A 13,561-nucleotide genomic window follows, 5' to 3' on the forward strand; every position below is an offset into this window, starting at 1 on the left:
ATACTGACAGGAGGGTCTGTGACCAGAGGACACCATGAGATCTCTGGCAAGAAAAGAATTTCTTTTTTTTTGCAGTGAATTGTTATGACTGGGAATGCACCCCTTGAAAGGTTGGTGATATAGATTCAATGGTAACTTTCAAAAGGGAATTTGATATATAATTGAGAGGGGAGTAGAACTAATTGAATAACTCTTTCAAACAACTGGCACAAGTACAATAGACTGAATGGCCTCCTTTGTGTTGTATCATTCAACAATTCTTATGCAGTGTTACCATATATTTCAATGTGTTCGCCATTAATAGTTGTATTTTTCCTCCAGTCTTTGCTCCTGAAGGTGTGCAAGTGCCAGCAGGTATTTACAGAATGACTGTACCATACCTTAGTAGCCATTTTGTATGTGTGAACCTGGATAGGGAGTGTCAGGCAGAACAATTTGATTATTAAGGATAGGCAACTGTAGCAGATCTGATTCCACAAATGTGCTCATCAGGGGCCGCTTGATAATGATGAGGAGTGGGAGCCTGACTTAATATTGCCCTTCCCTAGCCTCAGGAAGGCCAAATGTAGCATTCCAACAGCTGCTTGGCCTCAGATCAACTAACTCAGCACAGGCGACGCATCAAATCCCTGACATTCTGGCTAATTTACTCACTAACCCGGGAAAAGAGCCTCGTATTAATTGTAAACAGTGGGGCCCACATAATAATTTCTACTAGGTTTGACCAGGAAACTCATTTTAAATTGGGGCCTAGTTGAACCTAAGAACATAAAAAAGGCACGGGGCAAGAAAGATCATGGAGGCTCATTGCTCTAGACAAGGTAAATTTTATTGTGTTACTTTAAAAGTATGTTCCAAATAAACTGTAAGAAAACATCTGAAACCGAAATTTAGTATTTTACTGTTGTAACAGCTGTAGATTTCTGTCAGGTGGGATTTATGTTGACAAAATTGTTCAGTAAATATTTTTTTCAATTGTTTGGTGAAATGGTATTTTCTAGTGAGACTTTGAACACAGGGCAATGCTCCCAGGATGTGCAAAATGCACCTTAACCCATATGTAAATGAGGGGCCTATAACCTGATCCAGGACCCCATGGGTAAATTATCCAGCTCTCAGTAGAACTGGGCCTGCTCTGCTCAGGAACCTTACAAATAACTGCAATTAATGAGCAGCCGCAAACACAATCAGTAATTTTTTTTTTAAAGGTTTGATATGGAGTTAGGAGAAGCAGTCTTGTTTTTCCTGGCTTCACAGCACTCCTGAGGGCACATCATAGTTCCCCTTTCATTGCCATCTTCTCCCCCCCAAACTTACCTAAGGGTTGCTGATGACAAGGCAAACAAAACAAGACTCGTTCTCTTGAATAGGAAAAGTGGAGGCACAGCAGGTGCCAGCAGCTCTCCCAAATATTGAAGTGAGGCTCAGGGCTTAATTTCTAGTGAGCCTCAGGCCTCAAGGTTGATGTGTGGGAGCTGTCTGTAAACCATTACTTTGAGAAGCCAAGAACAGACCATAACCAATTTCTACTGCACTGTGTTTCCTTCATTTTTACTCAGTTTGCTATTTTCCAGTTTTGCTGTTTAGCTATCATATTTTGCAAAACCTTGCTTCCATTTCTTATATTCCCCCATCATATTCCACCAAAAATATTCTCCCCACTCACTTAACAGCAAACGAAAGTTACCACGGCAGTTTCTAATCTATCCCTCTATACATCCTAAAAGTTAACTCAGTACTCTTAAGAGTATAAGTAAGATAAAAATGCTTTTTCTCTAAGATTGCTTCATTCTTGTATAGTGAAAAGATTAAAGCTAGCCTCATTAGGCATCACTGCTGTTGGGCCCCTGGCCTCCCCAACTACCACAGGCCTTTAATTTGATTGTTAGCTGTTAGCTTTACAATCACCTGTAACACACAATCCACCGCTGTATTTAATGAGCATCTGTGCTATAATGTCCAGTATGCACATAATCCTCTACAGTTTACTATGTCACAATAGCAGGAAGTATATGATCATCTGGATCTTAAAGGCAAACCACAATATGCATCAGAAAAGAAAGACTAAATATGAAGAAAGGCACAAAAATTTTGTTCTATCTTTTGTAAAAACAATCCAGATTACGAGGCCAAAAATTTGCTCATGTGGAGGATAAATGCCTACATGGAATGGTTGGGCTGGATGATCTGTTTCTGACTTGTAACTTCTATGTATGTATTCAAGAACTATCCAGGACCAATGCCATGAGAAGTTTATTAATGTAAAGAAGGTTTTTTTTCAACAAAGTAACACAATGATACAAGTTGAGTGATGCAGTATGCTTGATCACTGATACGCTTTACTAAGAGTCAGACAATACACGCATATACATGGTTTGTGTTCTTGGGGAAAAACCATATTTTATGTTTGGATAGTGGTTTCTTTCAGAACCAGGTTTCTGTAAAAGATGATTTCTTGCAAAAAGCAATTTGCTTCCTGTAACTGATCATGTGACCAATCAGCCTGGGAGATAAACAATAGTAAAGAAGGGTCAACAGGAAGTTAATTATAGGGAGGAATAGATTGTGTTTGCAGCTTTTTGCACCTTGTTGGGTTGGGTTGCAGCTGTTTTGACAGATTAATGGATGTTTGGGTTCTCATCTAAGCCTCATTATGCATTTTGGCTGAGAACCCAGACATCCATTAGAGCATTTAAACGTCTGTGCCCCAGGGAAATGTTGCTTGATTGACATCTCTTGCTCTGTGATCCATTCTGTCAATTGCACAATGTTTATATACATAAGATAAAGAGGTTTCAAGCTTGAAGTTTCTGCTATTGATGCTTAAATGGTCTGGATAACACACTTTTATTGGGCTGTAGTGAAATATGTTTTATTTAAGAAAGTGGAAAGTTATGAATGAATGACTTTTTAAAAACTTTTTTCACATATACTATTGTCACTATACGGTTCATTGGTTCTAAACAGAGTGTATAATGGGTGAATGGACATGGAATGCCATGGCTTAGCATGTAGGGTATGAGGGGATCTGGGAGTGAGTGGAGGGGCATGGCTTGGCATGAAGGATATGAGGGACCTTGGTGGGGTGGGTAGAGGAGAATGATGGCATTGGGGCATGAGGAGCTATGGGGGTGGGAGGAGGGGCATAGCTTGGCATGAGGGCATGAGAGGCCATGGGGGCGGGAGGAGTGGTATATTGGCATGGGGGCATGAGGGGCCATGGGGGTGGGAGGAGGGGTATATTGGCATGGGGGCATGAGGGGCCATGGGGGATGGCTGAAGGCCTTACCTTAGCAGGGGAGGAGGACCTTCTGAACACACCTCTTAAAAGGTTCCCTCATGCAGACTAGAGTTCACGACTCCTCTGAGGAGTCAAGAACCTTGTCTCTTTAAGAGCCTGGCTCAACACCATGAGAATTTCAGGGGACTAGTACATGCCTAGCTCTGCAATGGAATCGGCCAGGTCAGGAGTGCAGGGTGTGAACTCATGACCCACAGCAGCCCACACTCTTAACCTGCATTGGTGAAAATAGGAATCCCTGGGAATGGGATCAGGAATCCTGGAACCAGGTCCCAGCTGCCATTTTTACATCTCCACGGAGTCTCTCTGACTCCATAAAAATCCAGCCCTTGCGTACTGAAGGACTCTATTAGCAGTCAGTTGGTCTTCTAGGGATGGTCAAACTGAGAGGTGAGAGAGAGAGCTCTAGATACATGACTAGTTAAAGAACTTGAGAAGCAGGAGAGATCTGCTCTGGTGGCTAAGCTTAAGATGCTAGTGAGGCTTGTATTGAACTGGGAGTCTACAACCATGGGACAGTTGTAGAAGGCTTGCAGGGAAAACCTTACCGGAAGGCCCAAGAAATCTCAACCCTTATACAATTTTTTTGAAACAGCACTAGGACCAAGTGATTAATCTTTCAATTTCTGATAAGTATCTGATTTGAGTTTTGTGGGAGCACAAGTTAAATGGGGTAGAAGGAAATATGAGTCAAGAAGTTTGGTTTAGAATTTAAATAAACTGTGTTCATTGCACTTTTAATGTCTTTAATGTAACTGACTAGTTAAAGTAGAGTGTAATTATTAGTATTCTTGTTATTTCATTTTTGTGTAGAATTAGAATTAGTATTGTGTAGAATTCCATTCTTTTGTTTTAAACTCTGAACCTTGTGGCTTCATTCTTTTAGTAAATACCTGGGTTTTTAGATTTCCCAAAAAAACTTACTGTCTCTACTGAGATCGTAACAATACACTAATGATTCCTTACACACTGAATTCCTGTTACATCATGAGAGGAAGCACCTTATTAATACTAAACAGAACAAAAATCAGAGGGTAATAATCCCTTCTTTGCCCCTTTTAATGAAATTGGCAGAGGCTTGTGAACAAGATCATTGAATTTAGGAAATGGAATGATGTCCAAAAAATGGAAAGAATAATTAGGATTAAAAGTAAATCATTGAAAAAAAAGCAGGCAATGTCAGCGTGGTACAATGACTTGTGCCTTGGAACAATAATATTCTGCTGTACAGAATGGTGGGATGGGGCTGGTACCTATGGCTCCCCGAAGGCTTGGTCATGAGTCTTAGCTATATTATTATGAGGAGTTAAACTGAGGATAAGCTTTTCACCACAAGAAAGGTGAGTCAGATAATCATCCCAGGTCGTTCTCACATACATTTTAGAAGCCGGTCACATAACAGCATTATTGAAGACTTGAGCTAAGGCTCCCTGTCTATCTGTGTCTATCTGTGCTTATAACCAAGCCCTGTGTGGGGCTCAGGAAGAAGAAGGGGAGACAGGAATAACTGTACTATACTACATAATAGACTTGTTAACAAAATTAGAGCATTTGGAATAAAGAGCTAATATAGGCATGATGAGTTGAACAACATCCTCTGCGATGTATAATTGTATGATTCTATGGAAATACAAATGAATAAATAAAATGAGTGCGCCATATGAATAAAAACTGAAAATGCTAAACTATGCAGCAGAGAATGGTGAATCAACATTTTGCGAAAGATAGTCTGATTTGTTTTCTCTTTCGGATTCTGACCAACCTGCTGTGTCTCTCTAGGATTTTCTACTTTTATTTCAGATCTCCAACATTTGCAGTTTATCTTTTTATCTCTACAGAAGCTGCACATGATACTATACCTTTCAGAACAACACTCATTATAGAAGGTTTGACAGCAATCAATGGCCCAATGTGAACACAAAGATGCAAAGAAGTTATATTCCTGATCATGGCCAGTGAAAAGAGTTTGCAAGACAGTTTTTCAGATTATTCCCCAAGAAGACGCGGGGAAGACACAACTTCAAGCTGCAGCATTTCCAGTAACAAGATAAAGAACAGCACCAAAAGTAACAAGTGTGAAAGAAACAGTGCATGCACGGAGTACTCTGAGGATTTCGAAGATCACAGCAGTATTCCAGAGTCATTCAAAGAAGAGAGTGTCAGAAGCAAACACCAAACAATAAAGAAAGAAAGTATTAAGAAAAGCAATAACCAAAGCAATCAGAAAAGAGGTAAATTACTATTCCCCACTCGTTAAATAACATTAATGCTGTAAGATTACTAAAATTAGAAATAACATCTCAAAGAGCTATCAAAAGAAGCATGCCAGTGATGGGAGATGCCGATTAGGCATTTTAGCAAATTGGAATGGCAACACCAGAGATTTCTCAAATGTGGGTTCCTGACTTTGGCTTATATTAGCAGGAAGAGGTGCCAAACTAGGCCAAATATTTTGCAACAGAGAGGGAGGCAGAAAAAAATCAACAGGTGGTTGACTGTTCCTGTACACTTATAACCCAGTTGGTCCCATCCATATAATTCGCTATACCACAGACTGTGTGTGTAAAAGGCAGTTGGAAGCATTCAGTTGCAGTATGCTCAACCTGTGCATATTGAAAAGTTATCTCTACTAGTACAACTCTGCGTGAAATTAGTAAGAAATATAATTTGTACCCCTCCACACTGACAAAATAGACCAAACGTTCTGGGTCTGATCTGAGCTGCTCAGTTGATACTGTAGTTGATCAAAATTGGGAAGTGGTATGGACACTGTACTGGGCTTCAGTGTCCCAAGTTTTCCAGAAAGAAGGTGTGGTTAGGAACGATGGGGAGGAGTGGGGCGTGGGGGAGGTTGGTGGTGGGAGGACAAAATCGTGAGTTCATTCATACTCACAATCCAATGACCCCTGGAGGAATATATATACACAAATACATTTAGGATAATTCTGATCATCTAGTTTCAGCAACTTTAATACCTTATTAAGAAATACAAATTTTAGCCTCTACCTCCTCTTATTTTGATATGTTGCTTTGTTTGCTTACTATGATTAATGTGTGCCAAACACATGCAAACAGACAATCCATTGACTGAATGCCAAATGTGTTGAGATTGACCTCTGATCCCTTTAATTCAAGCTACCCAGAGGCCACAAGAATACGCTAATCTTTATACATCTTCTACAACACACCTACATTTGGTCACAGGATATGATGTAGCCACAGCACCTTGTGCTATTCTCTTTGTCTAAAAAATGGTAGAAACCAGTTTTGTCTAATTCTGCAGTACAGATATTAGGCCATATCCCTTAATGTTTCTCCGTTCATTACTTGCCATTAAGCAATAACTGGAGCCCCTCTAGCAAAGACAGGATTGAAATTGACTTACTTTTAAAAGGGTTACTTTTACTTTTAAAGTCTAAGTTAAGCATTTTATTTATCTACAACTAGCTTCCCTTCTGCTAACTATTTCAGTTCTTAGTGCCCTGTGGTAACTCCAGTTATGGTATTACAATTAATCTCAGCAACTTTAGGCTAGAGATGAATAAAACAACCAAATCTGTGCTATTGATCACTAGTGACCCCTTCTGGAAAGTGGATAGATGTGAACAACAAATGAGAACAGGTCTCTCTCTCTCTCTGATGTGCAACATTGGCAAATAGTATGCCAATGCCCATACATGAAGGCTGATCATTTGATTGAAATACCGGGTGGCCTCTGGTGCCCATGGATCTTACCCCAGTAGGTGTAAGGGCCTTCAGAAAAGGAAGAGAGCTCAGAAAGAATGGCCCTCTGTGGTACTAGAGAGATTCCAGTTGCAGTGAAACAGTATTGGAAGCAAAGCTTGTTTAGTTCATAACCTCAAGAAACCATTAATTATCGATTTACCATTCCTACGCATTCATTACCTAATATAAGCTACACACTGTGGAGCTGGTGGGGGAGTTTTTCTATTTTGTTTTGCAGTGGTGTATTTCACATTAGGCATTGACCAAGCAGTTTATACTCAATTACATCACCATTGAAAAATTAAAATTGTGATGTAATTACTTCAAAGTTATCGGAGTTTAATCTGCTGTAATCCACTCAGAGATACCATGGATGAATATTATCTTATACGTCGGTGGTTCTCCTATAAGATTACTTATGGTAAGTTAGAGAACCTGCTATTATAAAGACAATGGAGATATTATTATGTAACACACTATATACTGCTTTGCTGCTGAGTTTGTCTAACTTGTCCCTTTAAAATCACAAAGTCAAACTACTATGAACAGACATGACCTGAGGTCAGTTAAATACAAATTCCTATTAAATACATCCTAAGGTTAATTTGAGGCTAACTGCTCACTTTTTAACCTGCTGCTTGCTATTTGTTAGGGCCCCTATTGCTCAGCTGTGAATTGCTATTGTTTTATGCTATTTGAGTCAATCAGATGCAAGTTTGATATAGACTGTATCCACTTTCAGCTGCAATGGATTAACTAGACTTAAAGAAGGGTGATATCCTCACCCCACCCCCACTCCCCCCCACAAAAAAAAACAAATAGGTTTGTGTCCAGTGGGATGTAAAAATGTAAAAGATCTGAAATCTGAACCAACCCAACCTGTCTCGAACCCTCCCACTTCCACTGTTAACTGAGGCTGAAGGGGGGGAAAGGTGACCAACCTGCTCCCAGTTTGTGGGCTCCTCTTTTAAACACCTTAATGCGTGCCTCAGATGTGAGCTTTAAGGCTGGCCAGCTGAGTTTCCCAGCTGAAAGGAAGTGAGGATTGCTGCTGTTTTCCCTTGGAGTACCGACCAAGCAAACCTGTTCCCCGCTGCTCATGATCAGACAACCCCTATCTCTCCACAGTGATTGGGACCTCCCAACACTCCCATCCACACTATACCCCACCTCACCCCCTCGTGACCTCTACATCAAGTGGCAGGAAACCTACCTGCTCCTGGCTTCTGCAGTGTTTTAGACAGCACTTCAATTGTCTGAGTTAAACCCTTTTACAACTGAGATTTCAGTTAAGCCTTCTATGTATCTACAGCTAGCTTTCCTTCTGTTAATTATGCTAGTTCTCATCGAAATGTGGTAACCCCAGTTGTGACATTACAATTAATCTCAGCAACCCTAGGATAGGGGCAGGAAAAACAAACAGCAAAGTTCCTGCTCTTGATCATTAATGATGCCTTCTGAAAAGTGCACAGCTGTGACCTGAAAGGAGATATATTTATTTTGGTTATTTATTTCCCTGGCGTGGTGCTTTTCTGAGTGTCTGCTCACATATGCATTGCTTCGGAGACCATAGGGAATGGCCTGTATGTGCCCTGGAGCTGCTTCATTCACTTAAATGGGAACAGATATTTTGGACAAGGTTTAGTTGGCAGGGAATAGCTAATGACAGCTTTTTCTGGCTTGAGTTCTGGACAGGGGTCCAGACTGGTCCAGAGCAATGGTTCCCATGGCAACACATGTAAATGGTAACAGAAAACAAACAACTAGAACAATTTTAAAACAAAAACAGAATTACCTGGAAAAACTCAGCAGGTCTGGCAGCATCGGTGGAGATTTATCTATTTTCAGATAGCAGATGCCAAACCCTACTTTGCTTTTGATAATACACCGGGAGAGTACTTTGCCCTGAGCCTGGCTTTCCTTTTCCCTTAACCTCTTTCCCGCTGTAAAATTAGAAGGTACAGATCCATAAGTGGCAGGTTAATGGTTAAACAGGGTTAAGCAGTACTGATATCTGAATGGAGATGAACCCAGTGGTAAATATAGCCTTCAATGTAGATGTACATTTATGTTTTGTATCATTCAATATAATTACAGGGCCTTATTTCCCCTTTTCTTTGCCTCCCCAGCACAAACAAAACCACCAGTTAAAATGCTGCAACATTTGAACCAATCTACATTTAAGAATAAGTCACAGAACTTTACCAAAATGAACACTGGTGGGCAAGACTTTGATTCAGTGACTCGCCATATATTGTCAGCCAGACTGCACAAAACTAAAGAGTTGAAGAATGAGGTGTGTGACCTTCAGAGGGAACTAGAAAACGCCAGGCTGGAGAACAGACTGCTCAGACAGCTTCAGTACCGACACATGAAGGCACTGGTCATGTTCGAGAACGAGCAGAACAACCTACCCCAGCTATTAGTCAGGCATGAGGGTGAAGTACGAATGTTGAAAGAAATGCTGCGAAAGTCAAAGGAGCAAGACCGGAACGTGTCAAAGCAACTGAAAGAGGCAGAGTCGGAGCTATGGAAAACAAAGAGCTCCCTGGTGAAGCTAAAAGTGCTCTGTGACAAGAAGAACTTGGGAGAACGGGACGAGCTGACCTGGAAACTAACAAATCTCACAAAACAACTTGCGCTCGATCAGCAAAGGATCCAGGTGAGCTGTTAATAATAATTGATTGGCAGAAATAAATAATTGACAAAATGTGCCTTGTCATAAGTGGTGTCTAATGACACCTCCCACTTCACTGTGTTGTCAGTACAGTTCTACACTGGCTGAAATGTCATTGTCAGCAAACGCGGCTGACCTTAGTATCCTAATGGACTGCAAGCTGAACTATCAAATGCATATCCTCTTCATAATACTTCCACCCTGTAACAATGCCCACCTCTAGCCTACCTCAGCCCATCACTGCTGAAAACCTCCGCCATTCCTTGAGAGCACCAAATTCAATTCTGCTGCCTGACTTTCACCCGCCCTCCATAAATATCAGTTCATCCAAAACTCTGCTACCCGCACCTTATCCCAGTGGTTTTAAAGCTTCCTCGGTTGAAATGGATTTGGTTTAAAATGAGTTAGTAACCACGGACCCCCAACCCCAACTAAATTATAATACTATGTAATACCCATAATAACTGGGTGAATTTGTAACTTTGAGTTTAAGCAGTGGTAGTGCTTAAATATTTAAAAGGCTCATGTCTTTTCAACAGGCTGAACTCACTTGGTGCCCACCACCAGCCTTGGTAACTGCAGGATTACCTGGGGATCTTCCTGCCACTTCCTTCCTGCCAGCTGCCACACATTTGAGCACTGCTTTACTAGATCACATTCCCCCCCGCTAGATTTACATGATTTACAACTAGATCTCATGTTCCTTTTGGGCTGTAACTTAAAACCTGATGATCTTAATCTTGAACTTTATTTTTAAAAATGTTTTAAAGAAAATCATGCGTTGCTTTCTGATAATTCTAAGTTGTGCATGATCAAGAATGAACATCAAGCTGCCTGTTAGTAAAAAAAGGACAGCTGATCATTTATGACATACTAATGCACTAACCAATTCAGCCAACCCGAATTTTACAAATTCATTGCCTGGAGCTAGGGCAATTGGGGTGGATTTGACTGTCTACAGCTGGTATTGTAACTGGTCCCGCCTGGCTCTGGGAAATTGAGCTGAAATTGTTAGGAAATGGAACAGCAGACCTTCAAGCTGAGGGACAAAATTCGTTTCACAAAAATCATGCTCCTGGAGTATTATCAGTCCAGCAAGGCCTTTGGGAATAGGGCTGATTAGCTTGGTTGGTTAGCACACAATGCTCAATAACACCAACAGTGAGGGTTCAATCTCTGTACTAGCTGAGGTAGTTCTTGGTGCCTGGCTCTTCTACTTACCCCATTCAGTGATTTACGGACACCCCCCACCCCGCCCATTGGAAAGTCTACATGGAGTCCCGGGGGTCCGGGCACCCCAGTTTGGGAAACACTGTCCTTTCCCACACCAATTTCACATACCAACCACCCCTGTCCTCACTGACCATCTATTGGCTCCCAATCCTCAAATTTAACATTTTCATGCTTCCGTTTAAATCCCTTTATGACACCTACACTCTCTAACCCTGTAACTTCCCCTGAAATCTCTGTTCCTTTAAATAGACCTTTATGTATCTGCCTCCATTCATCCCATCATTGAAGGCTTAATCTTCAGCTGCCGAGGCAATGGGTTATGAAATTCCTGCCCTATACCCTTCCTGCTCTTCACCTCCTCTTTCTTTAAGACAACCAGCCCTCACCCACCCCCCCTCACCGAATTCCCACACCGCTAAAACTCTCTTTTTTGGCCAAGCATTTGGTCATCTTCCTATTATCACCTTTGGATCAGCATCTATTTTTATGCTCTTCCATCTCTCTGAAGTGCCTTGTGATATATTTTCCTATGTTTTTTTATTCGTTTGCTGGATGTGGGCATTGTTGGCATGGCCAGCATTTATTGCCCATCCATAATTGCCATTGAGAAGATGATGGTGAGCTGCCTTCTTGAATTGTTGCAATGCTTGTGATGTAGGTACAACGACATTGCTGCTAGTAAGGGAATTCCAGGAATTTGATCAAGCGACAGTGAAGGAACAACAATATGTTTCCAGGTCAGGATGGTGTGTGTCTTGAAAGGGAGCTTGCAGGCGGTGGTGTTCCTGTTCTCCTGCTGCACTTATTTTTTCAGGTAGTAGAGGTCACAGGTATGCAAGGAGCTTTGGTAAGTTGCTGCAGTGCATCTTGTCGATTGTAGACTTATGCTACTGAGCACTGGTGGTAGAGGGAGTGAATGTTTAAGTTAGTGGATGGGGTGCCAATCAAACGGGCTACCTTGCCCTGGATGATGTTGAGCTTCATGAATGTTGTTGAAGTTGCACTTAACCAGGCAAGTGGAGAGTATTCCATCACACTCCTAATTTATAGTAGGTAGTGAAAGAGCATAGGGGAGACAGGAGGTGAGTTATTTGTTGCAGATTGTCCAGCATCTGACCTGCTCTTACAGCAACAGTATTTATGTTGCTGGTGTGGTTAATGGTGAACTTCAGAATATTGATGCTGGGGGATTCAACGATGGTAATGTCATTGAATGTCAAGGGGAGATGGTTAGATTCTCTCTCGTTGGAGAAACTATATTGAAGAAGCTACATGAAACCAAGTTTTTATTATTGACATTAAAATAGGGACAGTAGCAGAGATAGAGGATGACAATAAAGGTTTCCAAAAGAAATTAATTTGGTTATGCACTTGGGAAGATGAACAACAACTGAAATTTAACACTTAACAATATAAGGTATTGCATATAGATTAAAATAAATGCTGATCATAGTATACAATGAATGGGATTGATTTGGCACGGGGATATTTTGAAAGGCATCGAGAAGAGATAGTAAGCTCATCACTTTCACTGTTCAAATGATATGGCAAAACAACTAAATAAAAATTAGAATTCTGGATATTTAGGCAGAACAGGAACAATGTACTATCTTTCACCCACCCCAACACCCCCCTCCCCCGCCTCCTTCCCTCCCATGTAGTGCTGGCTGTCAAGTGCTATTCAAGTGAGCAGGAGCTGAAATTGGGTTGGGACTTGAAACATTGATGCCACCAATTTCTGTGCCCTTACTGATGTTCCCATGTAATTTCTCCGGACATGGAAGTGCCTACCAAAGTGTGAGCAGGCATGCCCCTCATTTGCATCTTAGCATTGCCCCTGCCCCTTTTGCTGTTGAAATCCCAACTCATGCATTTGTTATCTCTAAACCTGAATATTCCAACATTCTGCTGGCTGGCCTCCCATCTTCTTCCCTTTATAAAGTAGAGCTCATCCAAATCTCTGTTGCTCATGTCCTAACTCTCACAAAGTCCTGGTCACCCATTACCTCTGTGCTCACTGATCTACATTGGCTCCCAGTCCAGCAAAGCTGTAATTTTAAAACTTTCACCCTTGTTTTTAAATCCTTTCGTAAGCATACTTCATTGTGCCTCTGTAACCTCCTCCAGCCCTACAACCCTCCGAGATCTCTGCTCTCTTCCAATTCTGGTCTTTTGTGCATCTCTGATTTTAATCGCTTCACCATTACCAGACATACCTCTGCTGCCCAGGCCCTAAGCCCTGCGTTCCCTCCCTAAAGCAATCTTCCCCTCTACCTCTGTCTCTCCGCCATTAAGACTCTTCTTAAAAACCTACCTCTCCAACCAAGCCTTTCATCACCAGTTATGATATCTCCTAATGTGGCTCAGTGTCAAATTTTGTTCAGTAATGCTCCCGTGAGCCATTTTGGGATATTTTACTATGTTAAAGGCACTATATAAATACAAGTTTCTTGTTGTGGCTGTTGCTTACAGAGAGGGCTTAATTAGGCCAGCAAGCAACGAAGCTCCACCTTTCTGCACGCCCTGTTATTGGATCATCCTTTAAACTGCTGCAGGCACCAAACTCATGCTGCAGGAGTGACTTTTTCACTCACCCCGCATGTGAGCTTTGTGATGCTGGCAGA

At 41.4% G+C, this 13,561-nt stretch overlaps 1 protein-coding gene across 1 annotated transcript in view; it reads left to right on the forward strand.

The window, feature by feature from the left end:
• Positions 1-5,151: 5,151 nt before the first annotated feature.
• The window catches only part of LOC144692021 (lebercilin-like protein), a 55,354-nt gene continuing 46,944 nt past the window's right edge, over positions 5,152-13,561 (forward strand). Inside the window, exons 1-2 of the mRNA XM_078560579.1 lie at positions 5,152-5,532; positions 9,157-9,689. Of these exons, the coding sequence (XP_078416705.1) occupies positions 5,250-5,532; positions 9,157-9,689 (816 nt within the window). The 5' untranslated portion in view covers positions 5,152-5,249. The remainder of the gene's footprint in view (positions 5,533-9,156; positions 9,690-13,561) is intronic.

This window comes from Cetorhinus maximus, chromosome 16 (genome assembly GCF_964194155.1).
Source record: "Cetorhinus maximus chromosome 16, sCetMax3.hap1.1, whole genome shotgun sequence".
NCBI classification, from domain to species: Eukaryota; Metazoa; Chordata; class Chondrichthyes; order Lamniformes; family Cetorhinidae; genus Cetorhinus; species Cetorhinus maximus.